The sequence below is a fragment of the Anomaloglossus baeobatrachus genome, chromosome 3 (assembly GCF_048569485.1).
Source record: "Anomaloglossus baeobatrachus isolate aAnoBae1 chromosome 3, aAnoBae1.hap1, whole genome shotgun sequence".
In the NCBI taxonomy this organism is placed as follows: Eukaryota; Metazoa; Chordata; class Amphibia; order Anura; family Aromobatidae; genus Anomaloglossus; species Anomaloglossus baeobatrachus.
The window spans coordinates 669929576-669951128 of record NC_134355.1 but is presented as its reverse complement, the minus strand read 5'-3'; the positions used below and the strand labels follow the sequence as shown (position 1 = coordinate 669951128).

General features: G+C 43.7%; 1 protein-coding gene across 1 annotated transcript in view; it reads left to right on the top strand.

The window, feature by feature from the left end:
• Positions 1-21553, top strand: part of PKHD1 (PKHD1 ciliary IPT domain containing fibrocystin/polyductin) — an 832619-nt gene that overhangs the window by 534226 nt on the left and 276840 nt on the right. The window contains exons 45-47 of the mRNA XM_075341622.1: positions 10742-10877; positions 10997-11249; positions 15238-15415. Coding sequence (XP_075197737.1) covers positions 10742-10877; positions 10997-11249; positions 15238-15415 — 567 coding nt within the window. The remainder of the gene's footprint in view (positions 1-10741; positions 10878-10996; positions 11250-15237; positions 15416-21553) is intronic.

Below are 21553 nucleotides of genomic sequence, written 5' to 3'. Positions count from 1 at the left end.
AAACTAGACAGTCCCTTTAATATCCTGGTGGTCAGTGGTGGGTCTGATGACATGATCATACACTTATACAACCTAGTATGTTTATGTGCAGTAACAGCTGGTCCCCTTGGGTCTTCTGATGGAGGTCCGCTGGGGTATTTTTTAATTAATATCAAACAAAACTGTTCCTTTAATATCCCTGGTGGTCAGTGGTGAGTCTTCAGACATCATCATACACTTATACAATCTAGTTTGTCTATATGGAGTAACATCTGGTACCCTTGAGTGTTCTGATGGATAACACTGGGGCATTTTTTAATTAATATCAAGCTAGAGAGTTCCTTTAATATCCCTGGTGGCCAGTGGTGGGTCTCATAACATCATCATACACTTATACAACCTAGTATGTGTATATGGAGTAACAGCTCGTCCCCTTGGGTCTTCTATTGGATTTCCACTTGGGCATTTATAAATTAATATCAAACTAGACAGTTCCTTTAATATCCCTGGTGGTCAGTGGTGGGTCTGATGACATCATCATACACTTATATAACCTAGTATGTGTATATAGAGTAACATCTGGTCCCCTTGGGTCTTCTGATGGAGGTCCGCTTGGGAATTTTTAAATTAATTTCAAACTAGACCGTCCCTTTAATATCCCTGGTGGTCAGTGGTGGGTCTAATGACATCATCATACGAATCTAGTATGGGTGTATGGAGTAACAACTGGTCCCCTTAGGTCTTCTAATGGAGGTCGGCTGGGGCATTTTTTAAAATTAATATCATTTTTAAATATCCCTGGTGGTCAGTGGTGGGTCTGATGACATCATCATACCCTTATATAACCTAGTATGTCTATATGGAGTAACAGCTGGTCCCTTTGGGTCTTCTGATGGAGGTCCACTGGGGCATTTCTTAATATCAAACTAGACAGTTCCTTTAATATCCCTGGTGGTCAGTGGTGGGTCTGATGACATCATCATACACTTATACAACCTAGTATGTGTATATGGAATAACAGCTGGTCCCCTTGGGTCTTCTGATGGAGGTCCGCTTGGGAATTTTTAAATTAATATCAAACTAGACTGTCCCTTTAATATCCCTGGTGGTCAGTGGTGGGTCTGATGACATCATCATACACTTATATAACCTAGTATGTGTATATAGAGTAACAGCTGGTCCCCTTGGGTCTTCTGATGGATTTCCACTTGGGCATTTATAAATTAATATCAAACTAGACAGGCCCTTTAATATCCCTGGTGGTCAGTGGTGGGTCTAATGACATCATCATCCGAATCTAGTATGGGTGTATGGAGTAACAACTGGTCCCCTTAGGTCTTCTAATTGAGGCTGGCTGGGGCATTTTTTTAAAATATCATCCTTTAATATCCCTGGTGGTCAGTGGTGGGTCTGATGACATCATCATACACTTATATAACCTAGTATGTGTATATAGAGTAACAGCTGGTCCCCTTGGGTCTTCTGATGGATTTCCACTTGGGCATTTATAAATTAATATCAAACTAGACAGGCCCTTTAATATCCCTGGTGGTCAGTGGTGGGTCTAATGACATCATCATACGAATCTAGTATGTGTATATAGAGTAACACCTGGTCCCCTTGGGTCTTCTAATGGAGGCTGGCTGGGGCATTTTTTTAAAATATCATCCTTTAATATCCCTGGTGCTCAGTGGTGGGTCTGATGACATCATCATACACTTATAACCTAGTATGTGTATATAGAGTAACAGCTGGTCCCCTTGGGTCTTCTGACGGAGGTCCGCTGGGGCATTTTTTAAAATTAATATCATCCTTTAATATCCCTGGTGGTCAGTGGTGGGTCTGATGACATCATCATACACTTATAACCTAGTATGTGTATATGGAGTAACAGCTGGTCCCTTTGGGTCTTCTGACGGAGGTCCTCTGGGGCATTATCCCCTCTTATGCTCCTAACCTGCAGTTGAGGCCTCTTGTTCTTTGCACTCATGACTTATACATGTGCTGCGCTGTTAATGCTGTGCCGTTACCCAGGTGTATTTTTAGTCTTCCTGCCGCTCGTTACCTTTTCTAGGTCAGCGAGGTTCCGTACGCATGAATTTTGCAGGAAGAGGCCCAGGGCTGGATTTTTTTTTTTTCATGCCATTGTTCAGCGAGTGGTCGTATCTTGCAAAGAGGAAAACCCAGAATAGACGGTCGCTGCGGATCCAGCCGTTAATATTCCTCTCGAATTTAGCAGCTCGCTCTCAGAGCACGTCCCAGACCTTGGGGAAATGAGACATTTTGCTGCAAGTTTTGCCAGGGGTTCAATTATAATTGTTATTATCTTTGTTATCTCATAATAACATCCCCCGTGACATAATTTGCATCTTAATTTATGTAATGCGCCCATTAATAAGGATGTCTACTTTGCATCAATTAGGTAGCAGTGACATTCACGTTCATGATTTCTTCCGCCGAGGTAACACGACTTATTTTAAGATAAATATCTAAAATTTAAAAAAAAAAATATGTGCGCCCCCTACCAATAATTGCTGCAAATTAAATTAGCCAATTAGCCAAAATACGCCTGAAACAACAGATGCAAAATGTTATGTTCATCTCACGTCAGCAGTTACTTTGCACAGTAAGATGCCATAAGATCTGAAAGGTTCTAGATTACCAGACGTTCTGGTTACAAAGGCAAAAAAAGATGAGCACATTTTTTGAAATTCGAATTTGCCAAATTTAAAGATGATTTGCGCAGGATAAATATTCAGCAAAGCTAAAGTACCTCCAAGATTCTGATTGCAATGTAAAGTTTCTGGATTATGAAATTATTGCAAACAAAAAAAAAAGAGCACTTTTTTGAAACTTGAAAGTCAATTTGCGCAGGATTAATGTTTAGCGAAGCTAAAGTACCTCCAAGCCTCCGAATGCAATGAAAAGTTTCTGGATTATGAAATTATTGCAAACAAAAAAAAAAAATGAGCACTTTTTTTGAAACTTGAAAGTCAATTTGCGCAGGATTAATGTTTAGCGAAGCTAAAGTACCTCCAAGCCTCCGATTGCCCTGAAACGTTTCTGGGTTATCAAACGTTCTGGATTATCAGATGGTTGCAAACACAAAAAAGAGATGAGCACATTTTTTGAAACTCTAATTTGCGAAATTCAAAGTTGATTTGCGCAGGATAAATGTTCAGCAAAGCTAAAGTACCTCCAAGCCTCCGATTGCCCTGAAACGTTTCTAGATTATCAAATGATTGCAAACACAAAAAAAAAGATGAGCACATTTTTTGAAACTCAAATATGCCAATTTCAAAATTGATTTGCGCACAATAAATGTTCAGCAAAGCTAAAGTACCTCCAAGATTCTGATTGCAATGTAAAGTTTCTGGATTATCAAACGCTCTGGATTATCAGATGGTTGCAAACACAAAAAAGAGATGAGCACATTTTTTGAAACTCTAATTTGCCAAATTCAAAGTTGATTTGCGCAGGATAAATGTTCAGCAAAGCTAAAGTACCTCCAAGCCTCCGATTGCCCTGAAAAGTTTCAGGATTATCAAATGTTCTGGATTATCAGATGGTTACCAGCACAAAAAAATGAGCACATTTTTTTGAAACTCGAATTTGCCAAATTCAAAGTCAATTTCCGCAGGATTAATGTTTAGCGAAGCTAAAGTACCTCCAAGCCTCCGATTGCCCTGAAACGTTTCTGGGTTATCAAACGTTCTGGATTATCAGATGGTTGCAAACACAAAAAAGAGATGAGCACATTTTTTGAAACTCTAATTTGCGAAATTCAAAGTTGATTTGCGCAGGATAAATGTTCAGCAAAGCTAAAGTACCTCCAAGCCTCCGATTGCAATGAGAAGTTTCAGGATTATCAAACGTTCTGGATTATCAAATGCTTGCGAGCACAAAAAAGAGCACATTTTTTGAAACTCTAAGTTGCCAAATTCTAATTCGATATGCGCAGGATCAATGTTCAGCGCAGCTAAAGTACCTCCAAGCCTCTGATTGCCCTGAAACGTTTCTAGATTATCAAATGATTGCAAACACAAAAAAAAAGATGAACACATTTTTCGAAACTCAAATATGCCAAATTCAAAATTTATTTGTGCACGATAAATGTTCAGCAAAGCTAAAGTACCTCCAAGATTCTGATTGCAATGTAAAGTTTCTGGATTATCAAACGCTCTGGATTATCAGATGGTTGCAAGCACAAAAAAAGATGAGCACATATTTTGAAACTCGAATTTGCCAAATTCAAAGTCGATTTGTGCAGGATAAATGTTGAACGAAGCTAAAGTACCTCCAAGCCTCTGTTTGCCCTGAAAAGTTTCTGGATTATCAAATGTTCTGGATTATCAGATGGTTAGCAGCACAAAAAAGATGAGCACATATTTTGAAACTCGAATTTGCCAAATTCAAAGTCGATTTGCGCAGGATAAATGTTCAGCAAAGCTAAAGTACCTCCAAGCCTCCGATTGCAATGAGAAGTTTCAGGATTATCAAACGTTCTGGATTATCAAATGCTTGCGAGCACAAAAAAGAGCACATTTTTTGAAACTCTAAGTTGCCAAATTCTAATTCGATTTGCGCAGGATCAATGTTCAGCGCAGCTAAAGTACCTCCAAGCCTCTGATTGCCCTGAAACGTTTCTAGATTATCAAATGATTGCAAACACAAAAAAAAAGATGAGCACATTTTTCGAAACTCAAATATGCCAAATTCAAAATTGATTTGTGCACGATAAATGTTCAGCAAAGCTAAAGTACCTCCAAGATTCTGATTGCAATGTAAAGTTTCTGGATTATCAAACGCTCTGGATTATCAGATGGTTGCAAGCACAAAAAAAGATGAGCACATATTTTGAAACTCGAATTTGCCAAATTCAAAGTCGATTTGTGCAGGATAAATGTTGAACGAAGCTAAAGTACCTCCAAGCCTCTGTTTGCCCTGAAAAGTTTCTGGATTATCAAATGTTCTGGATTATCAGATGGTTAGCAGCACAAAAAAGATGAGCACATATTTTGAAACTCGAATTTGCCAAATTCAAAGTCGATTTGCGCAGGATAAATGTTCAGCAAAGCTAAAGTACCTCCAAGCCTCCGATTGCAATGAGAAGCTTCAGGATTATCAAACGTTCTGGATTATCAAATGCTTGCGAGCACAAAAAAGAGCACATTTTTTGAAACTCTAAGTTGCCAAATTCTAATTCGATTTGCGCAGGATCAATGTTCAGCGCAGCTAAAGTACCTCCAAGCCTCTGATTGCCCTGAAACGTTTCTAGATTATCAAATGATTGCAAACACAAAAAAAAGATGAGCACATTTTTCGAAACTCAAATATGCCAAATTCAAAGTTGATTTGCGCAGGATAAATGTTCAGCAAAGCTAAAGTACCTCCAAGCCTCCGATTGCCCTGAAAAGTTTCAGGATTATCAAATGTTCTGGATTATCAGATGGTTACCAGCACAAAAAAATGAGCACATTTTTTTGAAACTCGAATTTGCCAAATTCAAAGTCAATTTCCGCAGGATAAATGTTCAGCAAAGCTAAAGTACCTCCAAGATTCTGATTGCAATGTAAAGTTTCTGGATTATCAAACGCTCTGGATTATCAGATGGTTGCAAGCACAAAAAAAGATGAGCACATATTTTGAAACTCGAATTTGCCAAATTCAAAGTCGATTTGTGCAGGATAAATGTTGAGCGAAGCTAAAGTACCTCCAAGCCTCTGTTTGCCCTGAAAAGTTTCTGGATTATCAAATGTTCTGGATTATCAGATGGTTAGCAGCACAAAAAAGATGAGCACATATTTTGAAACTCGAATTTGCCAAATTCAAAGTCGATTTGCGCAGGATAAATGTTCAGCAAAGCTAAAGTACCTCCAAGCCTCCGATTGCAATGAGAAGCTTCAGGATTATCAAACGTTCTGGATTATCAAATGCTTGCGAGCACAAAAAAGAGCACATTTTTTGAAACTCTAAGTTGCCAAATTCTAATTCGATTTGCGCAGGATCAATGTTCAGCGCAGCTAAAGTACCTCCAAGCCTCTGATTGCCCTGAAACGTTTCTAGATTATCAAATGATTGCAAACACAAAAAAAAAGATGACCACATTTTTTGAAACTCAAATATGCCAAATTCAAAATTGATTTGCGCACGATAAATGTTCAGCAAAGCTAAAGTACCTCCAAGACCCTGATTGCAATGAAACGTTTCTGGATTATGAAACGTTCTGGATTATCAGATGGTTGCAAACACAAAAAAAAGATGAGCACCTTTATTGAAAGTCAAATTTGCCAAATTCAAAGTCAATTTGCGCAGGATAAATGTTCAGCGAAGCTTAAGTACCTCCAAGCCTCTAATTGCACTGAAAAGTTTCTGGATTATCAAATGTTCTGGATTATCAAATGGTTGCAATCACAAAAAAAATGAGCACATATTTTGAAACTCGAATTTGCCAAATTCAAAGTCGATTTGTGCAGGATAAATGTTAAGCAACGCTAAAGTACCTCCAAGTGTCTGATTGCAATGAGAAGTTTCTGGATTATCAAACGTTCTGGATTATCAAATGCTTGCAAGCACAAAAAAGTGAGCACATTTTTTGAAACTCGAATTTGCCAAATTCAAAGTTGATTTGCGCAGGATTAATGTTCAGCGAAGCTAAAGTACCTCTAAGCCTCCAAATGCAATGAAAAGTTTCTGGATTATCATACGTTTCGGATTATCAGATGGTTGCAAACACAAAAATACCTCCAAGCCTCCGATATCCCTGAAGAGTGTGAATGGCAGACACTATTCTCATTTACTTAAACACTAATCTTCTTCCCTGCTTTGCGCACACACACACACACACACACACACACACACACACACACACACACACACACACTATCTATACAGTTTCTTCTGTGTTTTTTGCCTATATCTATGGCTAAGCTAGCAGCTGTGACGTCATCTCACTATCCAGATTTACCACAGAATGGCTGCTGCATTCCCTACCTCTGCTTTTATACAGACTGTGATTGAGTACACCTCCTCCCTTCAGTCGAAGGTTGTTTTAAATTAGTGCAGGATCATACCTGCTCTTTAAATTTGTAGACTTTTACACAGATTAACATCATGATAATATTATATAGTGGATGTTAGAGACCTTGCACTCCTCCACCTTCTGTATGAGGATGCTCCATAGGATTTAGGTTTAGACGCTCGGCCTGTCCAGCACCTTTACCCTCAGTTTCTTTAGCATGTCATTGGTGGTCTTGGTGGGGTTTGAGGTTGTTATTATGTTGGAATTTGAAGGGAGGGGATCCTTCTCTGCTTCAGTATGTCACACGACATGTTACCATTCATGGTTCCCTCAATGAAGTGTATGTACCCCACAGATGACAGCACTCATACATCCCCAAACCATGATCCTCCACCACCATGCCTGACTGTAGGCAGGACACACTTGTCATTGTGCTCCTCACTTGGTTGCTGTCACAAACGCAGTTTTAAACCAGAAGTTTCCCTCCGGTTTCTAAAGACACATCTGCAGGTTTTTCCCTCTGCTCTCTATAAAGACACATCTGCAGGTTTTTCCCTCTGCTCTCTGTAAAGACACATCTGCAGGTTTTTCCCTCTGCTCTCTATAAAGACACATCTGCAGGTTTTTCCCTCCGCTCTCTATAGACACATCTGCAGGTTTTTCCCTCTGCTCTCTATAAAGACACATCTGCAGGTTTTTCCCTCTGCTCTCTGTAAAGACACATCTGCAGGTTTTTCCCTCCGCTCTCTATAGACACATTTGCAGGTTTTTCCCTCTGCTCTCTATAAAGACACATCTGCAGGTTTTTCCCTCCGCTCTCTATAGACACATCTGCAGGTTTTTCCCTCTGCTCTCTATAAATACACATCTGCAGGTTGTTCTCATTATCTGACATGAAATCAGAATAAACCATTAGTATTTGGTACCATTGCCCTTACACTGTATGACTTGAGTCAAACGTTTTGGATCTCCTCCCTCAAGCTTCTCACAATAGTTGGTAGAATTTGGGCCGATTCCTCCTGACAGAACTGGTGTAGTTGAGCCATGTTTGGAGGTCGCCTTGCTCACACCGGCCTTTTCAGCTTTACCCATGAATTTTCAATAGGATTGAGATCAGGGCTTTATGATGGCCACTCCAAAACATTGACTTTTTATCCTTAAGCCACTTTGCAACCAGTTTGGCAGTAGCTTCGGGTCATTGTCCATTTGGACGACCCATTTCTGCCCAAGCTTTAAGTTCCTGGCTGATGTCTTGAGATGTTCTTCAGTATTGCCACATAATCTTCTTTCCTCATGACGCCATCTATTCTGTGACGTGCACCAATCCCTCCTGCAGCAAAACAACCCCACAACATGATGCTGCTACCCTCGTGTTTCACAGTTGGGATGATATTCTTAGGCTTCAAAGCTTCTCCCTTTTCCTCCAAACGTAATAATGGTCATTATGGCCAAACAGTTCAATTTAGTTTAGTCAGACCACAGGACATCTCCAAAAATTAAGGTCTTTGCTCCTGTGTGGATTTGCAAACATTAATCTGGATTTTTTTATGGTTCTTTTGGAGTAATGGCTTCTTCCTGGCAGAGCGGCTTTTCAGCCCATGTTGATACAGTACTTGTTCCACTGTGGATAATGACACAATCTTACCAGCTTCCACCAGCATCTTCACAAGGTCTTTTGCTTTTGTTCTTGGGTTGATATGCATATATCTAAGAATAAGACTGATGGCACATCCTACTTTTCTAATGTAAACAGGCGCAAAGTGAACATAAAACAATAGCTAAAAGGAGACAGTTGCACTCTGCAGTGCTAAGATATGTGTAACAATGAATATGGGAATATAGACTTGCATTACTGCTATAAAAAACATGCAAAAACTGAGATACTTCGCACACAAATATGGCCGATCCTATGTGAGTCCAACATCCAATGCAAAGGCAACCTCTTGCTGCTGAGTCCCTGCCTACTTTAATGCCTTTCTTTGGATTAAAAAGCACTCCTGCTCTTCACCCTTAGGCAATTTTAATTCTTTATTTGCAATTTCCTGTCGACCCATACATTGGAGGGTTTTTTTAACCCAAAGAAAGTAATTAGTGTAGTCAGGAACCCAGCAGAGAAAGGTCGCCTTGCCGTTGGCTGCTGGGCTCACCTAGAATTGGTCATTTTTGTTGGCAAAGTATCTCAAGTTTTGTGTGTTTTTCATAGCAGTAATGTAGGTCTATATTCCCATATTCATTGTTTCACATATATTAGCACTACAGAGTGCAACTGTCCCATTTTTGGTTGATATCCACAAGTCTGACCAAAGCACGTTCATCTCTGGTACACAGAACCCGTCTCCTTCCTGAGCGGTATGATGGCTGGACATTCCCATCTTGTTTGTACTTGTGTATAATTGTTTGTACAGATGAGCGAGACACCTTCAGGTATCTGGAAATTGCACCAAAGAATGAACAAGACTTGTCCAAGTCCACAATTCTTTTCCGGAGATCTTGAATGATTTCTTTTGATTTTCCCATGATGCTACACAAAGATGCAGTGTGTTTCAGGTGTGCATTAAACTACATCCACAGGTGTGTCTATAATTAACTCAGATGTTGCCAATAAACCTATCAGAAGCTTCCAAAGACATGACATCATCATATGAGCTGTCTCATATTGTTTAAAGGCACAGTACTCTTGAGGGTACTTTGCACGTTACGACATCGCACCTGTGATATCGTCGGGGTCAAATCGAAAGTGACGCACATTCGGCGCCGGTAACGATGTCGCAACGTGTAAAGCCTAGGAGAGCAGATGAACGAGCGTGAAACAGTCAAAAATCGGTGATCTGTGTAGCGTTGGTCATTTTCATAATGTCGGTGCCTCCGCAGGTACGATGTTGTTCCTCGTTCCTGCGGCAGCACACATCGCTGTGTATGAAGCCGCAGGAGCGAGGAACATCTCCTTACCTGCATCCCGCCTGCAATGAGGAAGGAAGATGGTGGGCGAGATGTTTACGTCCCGCTCATCTCCGCCCCACCGATTCTATTGGCCGTCTGCCGTGTGACGTCGCTGTGACTCCGCACGACCCGCCCCCTTAGGAAGGAGGCGGGTCGCCGGCCAGAGCGACGTCGCAGGGCAGGTAAGTGCGTGTGAAGCTGCCGTAGCGATAATGTTCGCTACGGCAGCTATCACAAGATATCCCATGTGCGACGGGGCGGGGACTATCGCGCTCGGCATCGCTAGCATTGGCTAGCGATGTCGCAGCGTGCAAAGTACCTCTTAGTGAATGTAAACTTTTGACTTTGCAGAAAGTAATAAAAATGCCTGAAAACATTCTCTCTCTCTCTCATTATTGTAGAATTTGCCAAATATAAATAATTTTGGTTCCTAATAAGCCTAAAATGGGAAAGGTTTATTCTGACTTCATGTCAGATAGTGAGAAAAACCTGCAGATGTGCCTTTTTAGATAATGTTTGTAAACCTCTGGTTTCAACTGTATATATATTACCAGTCAACATTATATAGATGATGTAGTTTTGGGTACCTACGGCCACCACTAGGGGGAGCTACATGCTTTTGAATGTATACAAGACTCAGCTGAGACGTGAGCTCCACCTTGTGGTGACTGCTGGTTACTGGTCTGACAGTTTCATAGCAAACAGAAGAAGTAGTCCATTGCTGGGCCCCCTTCTACCATAGACCCCTTAGAAGCCGCATTTCCTTGTGATATAATTTGTATTCATTTTTTTCATTCCAAGCAGGGCATATGTATGACATCCGGCATAGTTACCCCAAAGAAATTCCAGGCGGTGATCACTAACGTAACATTTATAAACTTTGACCGAGAGGAATGTGCCGCCATCAGCACCTGCTCGGGCTGCATTATGGGTCAAGGTAACTATTTAGGAGGGGTGCACATACTTAACTTGTTTTCTTTGCATGCATTTCATAGACTAATCACTTGCAGTTGTTTTTCCTTTAGAGCGTAGATCTCATTTTCTTTTTTTTTCTAGGTGGCTTCACAGTAAAAACCCAAAAGCTGAAGTTTCGAAACTCGCCCAGGAAGGTCTTTTTCCCGTATCTTCACTGCGCCCTAATCAAAGACATGGACGGCTCCGTCTCGGGAGTGGAAGGGAGCCACCTGCTGGTGGACACTGGTATACTCCCAGACTCCTCCTGCTGGGCGGTGGATTATATTAGTGGTGGAGGCGCGTCCGGCCGCGTGTGTGCAGCAGACATTACATTTCACCGCATGTCCATTGGCCTGTAAGTCCCTGCATCAAATAAATATGGCTGACTTTTTATGACGATGCTAATTCTTCAAAAGTTCCTGTGTTAAAAGGCCAATGAAACAGGAACAGTGTGCGACAGGAGGTCAGAACGTCCAGACTAAACTCTCCATGTCACCTCGCAAAAGGCAACTCGTAAAAGTCACCTTACCTCCCAGTAAATGTGAGAGAGCGGTATTATTCTATACCGCTTATTTCCAGCATTACTGTGTAATAAAACCAAACATCAGGCCTTATATAATCCAGGACTACATGTATACAAGTGTAAAATAAACATATAACCGGAGAGCGGCGTCTAAAAATCACACAAATAAACATGAAACAGAATAGCAATTAAAGCAAATAACACGAAATCCGCTCCTGAACTACAAATTACTGCATAAACTCCAAATCCCCAGACCGAATTCTATTAATCCCGCACTTCAAAGACAGGTAGAAATGTGCACGCTGTGTGTTTCCTATATACTTATCAAGGTGCGGGCGCAGTATACATGTGGCAGCTACTGAGGAGCCATAACAAACCATGGAAATCTTGTGAAATCCTCTAAAACGTATAGGTTTGAAAACTCAGCCAAAGGTATCAATAGAAAAAAAGGGGCCACATAAGAAAAAACAATGGAGTTGTCACGACAGAGAAGGGTCCCTGCTATTTCTGGTGTCAGGAGATTGTAGCACAGGACTTCATACACACTCGGTTAGGTTAACACTGCTGGCTGTAAAGATTCTTTATCCAGCGCTGCTGGGGCTAAATAGCTCTTCTGCTCTCCTGAACTCTGAATGAAAGCTATAGCCAGCTGTTCTCTATTGCTAATCAGCTCTGCTATGAAGACTTCCCTCCTAGTCCAGGTAATTGCTGGTGATAGTTTCTGCTTTGCTTGCCTCAAAGGGGAGCCAGTGAGCTGTGGATCAGGAAGACTTTCAGAGGACTTTTTCTGTATGAAAGCTGTGTTGAGTTTTTCCCTTCCTTAGTTCTTTTGGTCGGTTCCTCATTATTACCTCTGGTTGTTTGGAGTACTTTGCTGTTTATTTTATACTTGTCCATCTAATCCTCTCTGTGTCTTTAATCTAGAGTGTAACTAGTGTTCCTGCTGTCCTGCGCACTATAGAGGGCTGAGTCCAGGCTTAGGGTCGGTACGGGCATTGGCCGAGTCCTAGGGTTGTAGTTGTACACCCGTCCGACACACTACATGAAACATGATTTGGGTATGTGGTGGAGCCGGTGTGGTGCGGTTACCTGAGTTGTCACGAAAGAGAGTGGTTCCTCCTACTTCTGCTTTCAGGAGATCACAGCACAGGGCTTCATACACACTTGGTCAAATGATACTGCTGGCTGTAAAGATTCTCCTTTATCCAGCGTTGCTAGGGTTAAGTAGATCTATTGGTCTCCTGGACTCTGAATGAAAGCTATAGCCAGCTGTTTTCTATTGCTAATCAGCTCTGCTATGAAGACTTCCCTCCTAGTCCAGGTAATTGCTGGTGACAGTTTGTGCTTTGCTTGCCTCTAGGGGAACCTGTGAGCTGTGGATCAGGAAGACTTTTGGAAGACATTTGCTTTATGAAAGATGTGTTGATTTTTCTCTTCCTTAATTTGTTTTTTTTCTTTTCTCCCCTCTGGTCCATTCCTGATTATTACCTCTTTTTTGATTGGAGTGCTTTGTATGATTGCCGTTTATTTTACGCTTGTCCGTCTAACCTTCTCTGTGTCTTTAACTAAGGCCGGTGTCCCACCTGTGATTTCCTCGCGCGAGTTTCGCGGTGCATCACCCGTCATGGACTCACACTCTGCTCACAGGAGCGGGTCGGCTGCATAGAGATGCATGCAACTGACCCACTCCTGTGAGCAGAGTGTGAGTCCGTTATGGGTAATGCACTGCGAAACTCACGCGAGATACACGCGATGCAATCGCAAGTGGGGCACCGGCCTTAGAGAGTGACTAGTGTTCCTGCTGTCCTGCGCACTATACAGGGCTGAGTCCAGGCGTAGGGTTGGTATGAGCATTGGGCCGAGGCCCAGGGTTGTAGTCGTGCACCCGTCGGACGCACTACATGAAATAGGGTTTGGGTATGTGGTGGAGCCGGTGTGGTGTGGTTACCTGAGGGCTGCGGGTTCTGTGAGTCTTTGTCCATAGGAATCAAAAACACACTCAGGGTTGTTGTAAAACAATTCAACTTTACTCCATCAATCTTCTCCGATGGAGAGGCCCACCTTCTTTACAGGTATACAGTGGAACATGGCTCTTCTCATACCGGCTCTATACAAAGTCCCATCAGCTTTCGAGAGTATAGAGATCCACCACTCCGGGTCTTTTGGCAAGTAACGTCTTCCCTAAGGATAGGCTATCTTGAGTTTGACATCTGAAGACCCCTGAACTGGCAATGTCGGATTAAGTTCCTCATGTTCTCCCGCACTACCTCAGTCTGCCTGCTGACGTCGGAGGCGCTGCAGATATATCTCCCGGTCGCCGCTCTGTATCAACCTTCTGTGGTCACCGACTTCAGTCTTCCGCCTGCCCAATGCTTCTACCTGTTCTTCAGCACACTACACCGCTCTTTCTCTCTACACCTCCTCTCACTTCATCTCTACAATTTAGTGATGTGTCGGTCGCGAACGATCTGCCACAAATTGCTGTGACTGACAGGAGCCAGATCCCCACTGAGAGCCACTAAATTCTCTAAACTGCTCTTACCGCCGCGGCTAAACCCCTCCCACTCAACAATCTAAGTGGCCCCTTGTAGGTGGGCGGAGTTTAACCACGGGTGGGCGGGGTTTCAGCAACGTTACTATAATCTTTAATATGTATGTTCACCTTGGGGTGAACCCATATTTAATAGGGAGCCAAGAACGAGCCGAAAGAGCCGTCTCTTTTTGGTGAGCGGAGCCATGGGAACCGGATTACCAAAAAGAGCCGGACTGTCAATCACTACTACACTTACTAAACCAGGAAATTCTACCTCCTATATCCCCCTAAGCTGTGGCCTGGGCGTCCTACATTAACCCTTTCAATCTTACCACTATACCTTCTATCTGAACTCCTTCCTAGCATTTGAGGAGTCTAGTGCCATCTGGTGGTAGCTGTGAGAACTGCGAAATAACCCCCATACATCTTTCTATACAGTAATGCACTAAAAAGGCATAATACACATATTCAATGCAAGAGCCGGTGTCTTCAGGGGGGTTTGCAGGGCACGGGTCACCCTCCTACACAGGGATAGGCACTTGATCGGCAATGGGGTGAAAGAACCCATATAGGGACTTTAGGGAGTGCAAGGATCAGCCTCAGGTGAGCTTAGTAGGAGACACTGTTCCCCTTTCATTAGCGCAAGGACCCAACATTGTATCGTGTACCCTGTGTGTTGCGGCGCTCGTCGGTGTTTCCTGTGCACCTGGATGAACCCCGGTAGTCACTGCGTGACAGGAGTACTCTTATGGTGTAGGATCCAAGATTTTGGGAGTGGAGAAAACACTTTTTCAAAAGCCTTCTTTTTTTATTGGATAGTGTGATTAAGCATGAGCTGACTCCGCCCATGAGGAACAGGGATAGATGTTAAAGCCCCTTGTCAGGCCACCAGGGCTGCATTTATAGCACAAACACCAATGAAACCAGCACCATTCACTTTTAAGAAGTATAATCATGACTAATTCCAAAATTAATGAGCACCATATTATAAAAAGAGAACATGAGGCAGTGCCCATCTTGTATACATAAGGGATGCACTCAATATACATAGTCATGGCTTTCACATTTAGACATGACATGTGGAGGTCAATAGGGCATTATGTCCCTCTAGAAAACAAAATACAATATTTATTGTATTGGAGTTTATTGTCCTCCACCAGAAGGCAGCTCAAAATCCAGAAAGGAGTTCTGGTTGAATACCTCCATTGTCCTCTCATTTACCCTATAAAACTCCTCAACTAATGGTGTCATTGACTTTTAATGTCTCTTTCTATCGATCGGTTTTAGGGAACAAGCCCCCGATGTCATCTACAACATCACTCTCCAAAACAGAAGCAATCAGACGAGCAATGTGAACTATGTCCAAGACACTTTATCTAACCTGTACGGCTGGCAGGCCCTGCTGCTGGACAAAGAAACATACACCATTATATTCCATCTACAGCAGAGTGAAACCAACTTACAAGTAAGTAAATGAGCAATCACACTTTTACATGCTACTTTTATATAGATTACTCAATGAGCTTATATACACAATTCATTACTTATATTACATTACAGTCAATACTGTACTGCAGAGCTGCACTCACTATTCTGCTGGTGCAGTCACTGTGTACATACATTACATTACTGATCCTGAGTTACCTCCTGTATTATTCTCCGGAGCTGCATTCACTATTCTGCTGGTGCAGTCACTGTGTACATACATTACAGATCCTGAGTTACATCCTGTATTATACTCCAGAGCTGCACTCACTATTCTGCTGGTGCAATCACTGTGTACATACATTACATTACTGATCCTGAGTTACCTCCTGTATTATACTCCAGAGCTGCACTCACTATTCTGCAGGTGCAGTCACTGTGTACATACATTACATTACTGATCCTGTACTGATCCTGAGTTACCTCCTGTATTATACTCCAGAGCTGCACTCACTATTCTGCTGGTGCAGTCACTGTGTACATACATTACATTACTGATCCTGTACTGATCCTGAGTTACCTCCTGTATTATACTCCAGAGCGGCACTCACTATTCTGCTGGTGCAGTCACTGTGTACATACATTACATTACTGATCCTGTACTGATCCTGAGTTACCTCCTGTATTATACTCCAGAGCTGCACTCACTATTCTGCTGGTGCAGTCACTGTGTACATACATTACATTACTGATCCTGTACTGATCCTGAGTTACCTCCTGTATTATACTCCAGAGCGGCACTCACTATTCTGCTGGTGCAGTCACTGTGTACATACATTACATTACTGATCCTGTACTGATCCTGAGTTACCTCCTGTATTTTTCTCCAGAGCTGCACTCACTATTCTGCTGGTGCAGTCACTGTGTACATACATTACATTACAGATCCTGAGTTACATCCTGTATTATACTGCAGAGCTGCACTCACTATTCTGCTGGTGCAATCACTGTGTACATACATTACATTACTGATCCTGCGTTACCTGCTGTATTATACTCCAGAGCTGCGCTCACTATTCTGCTGGTGCAGTCACTGTGTACATACATTACATTACTGATCCCGAGTTACCTCCTGTATTATACTCCAGAGCTGCACTCACTATTCTGCTGGTGCAGTCACTGTGTACATACATTACATTACTGATCCTGAGTTACCTCCTGTATTATACTCCAGAGCTGCGCTCACTATTCTGCTGGTGCAGTCACTGTGTACATACATTACATTACTGATCCTGAGTTACCTTCTGTATTATACTCCAGAGCTGCACTCACTATTCTGCTGGTGCAGTCACTGTGTACATATTTTTTTTACATTCCGCACAATGGACCAGCACACAATTACTTTTATATAGAGGGGACCTCTTCCATTTCTCCCGTGGTGGCGCTGGTTTCCCCCCGCAGATTGCAGCTAATTGTGAAGGTCACTGCAGCGCTCTCTGTTATCATCTTTTATTTAGGGGCCTTTCTTAATAAAGGAGCTTTTCCAAAGCAGACAACTCCTAAAGGGCATAACTGGCCGTGTCCCCGAGGGAAGAAAGCAAAATTGTGATTGACAACATTAAATAACGTCAGTGATGTCATAACCCACAATGACCCATTGTGCAAAATTTTAGGATTAATTCTAAATCCCTCTGTCAAGAAGATGAAAGGGATGTGAACGTTTCTCCTCGTTCCTCTGATAGTGATGGGTGACGTAATAACACTGGACTTGTCTGACCCATTCTGTAATATATTATACGCACTATATTCCGGGTCAGTAGGACGCACATGTGAGTTTCTCCGCTGCGCTCTTATGTATATGGCAATACAAATGAGACGTTTGCAGAATTCAAGAAAATACAGTATATTAACTAACAAAGTCCAAGTTCGGTGCCTGCCGACATCACTGTATACTATACTGATCAAAACAAAACTCTAGGATGTCAGTGTAGCACCCATGGGGCAAGGGGTTAACCGTTTACTCGTCGTCGGGTCTGGTGATGTCAGGTCAGGGGGATGTCATGGGTGACCCTGCCCAGTTTCATGGCCCCGAGGTGTACAATAAGAAGGGGGTATGATGGAATGGAAGTTTGTCTCGTGACGCCACCTGTGGTACACAGCCAGGGATTAGCCGCCGCTACAGGTGATGTCCTCCGGGGCTGATGGTGTTGCAGCAAGGTGGAGCGAGCCCTGGTGAGGATGATGGGGATGATGGTCGGCCACTGGCGCCGGAGCGGGGGACGACGGCGATGGTAATGATAGACTGAGGCAGCAGGTGCGGGTCAAGATCTATTTTACTCACAGTTCTAGTGCTGCACTCACGGTACCAGTCTCCGCCGTGAGGGGCCCCAGCCGATCCCGGGTAAGTTCAAGGTCAACACTGGTGCTGTGAACTGAGAGACCTTCCTCCTGGTGCTTGGTGTTGGATCCCCGAAGCCTGAAGGTAATTGGGGACCCCGGTTCTTGTAACTCCGCTTTCATCCCGTATGCTGTGGGAACTTGACCGTAATCCCGACCCTGGGCCCTATGTGCCACTGTGTACAATCCCCCTGTCCTGCAGATTCTGGTAGTACAACATGGAGTATGTTCCACCCTAGAGCTCTGCACCCTGCTGTGTGCTGGTTCTGAGGGAGCAATGTAGCTCTCCCCTCAGCAACCGTGTTTCTCCTCTGTCTCTCCATCTCACTCGGTCGTCTCCTGGCCTCTTCCAGTCGGGTTGGTCCGTGCTGGAGAAGCTCTGAAGCACTCTCTCCAGCGACCGTGTTCTTCTGTGCCCCAGACTATTCTGAAGTGATTTTCCTGTGTGTTCTGTAACTTCCCCAGTGCTGCCCCACCTCCCAGGCGGTTGCCCTGTTATCTGGGAATTTCCCAGGCTTGCTGACTTCCTGAGTTGTGTAACTAACTGGCTCACTAACTGGGTGTTTGTGTGAATGTTGTATAAGTGCTAAACATCAGTGATTAACCTCTTCATTACCCAGGATAAGTACTGCACCTTAAATGAGATGCAGTACCCTATGGCGACTGAAGCCTCAGGGGCGCTACATCAGCAGCAGCCCACTACCAGGAAAGGAGACAAGTAGACTAAGGCACACTAAAAGAAAATCCCCTCCAGAAGAGAGACGCCCTCCGCGTGCCCAGTTGCTCGTACTCCAGAGAGCGCACCTTCACCAAGTCACCGAGTATGGTCCTAAACATATCATCCACTGGGAGGATTTTCTATTGCGTCTATACTAAGCACTTTAGGTTCCACGTGTGATACCTAACCACTGCGCTAACTAGAAGTAAAGTGCAGCAGTCCTTACCACCCAGGTCTCTGAATGCTCCATAGGCCCATTCCGCATAGGAGAGACCGGCCAGCCAATGGAGGCGCCCACCCTGTTGTATACCTCTGTGTTAAAGGGATAATGAAGCAGGAAATAGTCCATACTTTCCAGAATGGTACCACATTGTTCTCGGGGACAGTTCCTGTCCTCAGAGCTACTACACTTCAGATTGTCCCTCACACACAGTTTCCCATGGAAGCAGTGCCAAGTCCCAAAACTTCGAGGGGATTCTGATAGAATTCAAAAGAATCAAACCCACCCCATAATCCTGACTTGGGCAGTCTCTGAGCGCCAGAGGCCTCTGGAAATGAGTTATCAGAACCCTTTTGTCAAGGAGCTTCCTTTGCAGAGTTCTGATCTCCCACATTCCCAGTCCCCACCGGAGAATTACCTTCAGAACCAGGGTATCAAAAGCCAGAAGATGTCCATGCGGTGTGCAAAGATCCTTCACTTGCCCTCCTGTCTCCTATTCCTGGAAGATAGGCTGAAACCATCACCTACAGGAGAATACCCACGGAGGAGCCCTCTCTTTCCAGAGGTTTGCAATATTGATCTTAATGAATATATTCACAAGGAATACCACAGGGTTGACTATATCTAACCCTCCTAGTCTCCTTGTACGGTAAATAACCTCCCTTTTGACCATGTTTAGTCTATTATCCCATAACATCTGGAAGAACAAACTGTAGACCCGAGTCCAGAGAGGTTCCGGCAAGATGCACACACTGTCCAGATAGATAAGTAAAGGAAGCAGGTAAGTTTTGATCTGGTTTACCATTTCCCTTAGGGTCAAAGACCAACCCTTCCATTTGTTGACCTTCTGAGCTGCGATCTTTAGCCTGCTGTCCCAATTTTGTTTGGGGTAATCCGCCTGGTCATATTCAATGCCAAGAACTTTTGCAGAGACTTTGGGTCCTGGAAGGGTGTCCGGGAGATCAAAACCAGGATCTCCTGCTCCCAGCCAGAGACTCCCAGCCAGAGATACCGGTTGATCTTGGACTCGGATGCCTCCGAGTACTGATCTACCTCTGACATCAGCCACTCTGTCTCCCCATCTGCGGAAACAAAAAAATGGTGACATCATTGGCGTCCGGTCCATCCCGACCCCTGCCAATAGTCCACTCTCCACCCTCCTAATGAAAGGGTCAATCACAAACACCTACAACAGGGGGCTTAAGGGACAACCCTGGCGAACACTAGAACCAACCTCAGAAAAGCTGCCAATCCAACCGTTCACAAGCAGGAAACTCTCTGCCTCAGCGTACAATGACTTAAGCCAATCAACAAACCTCCCCGGCAGGCCATACCTCAGAATGACAGACCAGAGGTATTTGTGATTAACCTGATCAAATGCTTTTGCCTGATCTAGTGACAGCATGTACCCCCTCCAGTGGTCAGCCCTACCCTACTCCACTGCCTCTCGGACACAGAGCACAGCACTAAATGTACTATGGCCCAGAACAGAGCAATGCTGGGCCCTTGAAAGTAGCCGGGGTGCAAACTTCACCAGCTGATTAAACAGCACCTTTGCCAAAACCTTCCCGTCTGCATTGAGAAGCGCTATGGGACACCAATTCTCCATGCAAGATGGATCCTTACCCTTTGCCAAGATGATCAGGGGAAACCTCTTCATTGACTTTGGCAGAGTGTCCGAGGAAATACACTCATTGAATACCTCAGTCAAGAGGGGAACCAAGGTGTCCTTAAAGGTCTTGTAGAACTCAAATGTTAAGCCATCTGGACCTGGTGATTTCATTAGGGCAAGCCCTTCAATCGCCAACCTAACTTCCTCTTCCGTGATCATCTCTGTCAAACCATCAAGAGAGGGGTTTACTCCTGGTTCAGGGACAGCTTCAGCCAGGAAATCCGACATCTCATCCCAGTCCAGATCCCTCTTTCCCAAGAGGTGCGAGTAGAAGGATCTGACCACTTTCAGGATCCCTGATCTGGATTGTGATGGTGGAATATGGGGGGAGGTGTATCATGTGCAAATTCGTATTTTAAGCTTGGTTCACTGTCCATTATTTGTATTGCTTGTGTGTACATTGTATTGTCTGTAGGTAATTACCCCCTGTAGTGTTCCTGGCACTAAGTCTGGGGGAAGAGGCCTGGGATCCACCTACTGTAAACTCTGTGCTTACCTGGGGGATTTGTCAGTCTGTTTGAGAACTTGAAGAGAGAAGGAAGAAGATTAAACCTCTGAGGGAAAAGCCGCAGCTCCCCACAGAGACCTGGACATTTATTGCTTATTGGATTATATTCATATTTCTGGACTAATTTTACCCTCTGTATGGTGGATTATCTTATGGACCATTTGATTTGCTTGGAATAAATGCTCTTTGGACTGTACAGCCATCTCTCGCTCTGTTGATTGTGTGACATGGGAGAAGGAACCCGTCACATAGATCTTTGTAGGGACCCTGTACTGTCAATCAGGCCTTTGACAACTTTACTATTCACTGACATATTGTAGTTCCTGTAAGGGTTGGGTGAGCAGTACTTCCCATAATCCTTCTCCAAAACCAAAGATGCGTGCCTATCATACTGACACCTCATCAGCAAAGATTTCACTCTGGAGATCTCCTCGTGTCTACCTCCAGCTGAGACAAGATGCTTGAGTTTCCTCCTCAGGCCCTGGTACAGGCGATACTTGTCCAGATTCCTGAGGCTCGAGAGCTGGTGGAAGAATCTCGTCACCCTTTCCTTGAACATCTTCCACCACTCTGACTTACTACTACAATGATCTAGTAAGGTGACCTGGCTCTGAAGAAAATCCTCAAAGGACTGTTCTTCCAAGAGAGACGAATTCAGCCTCC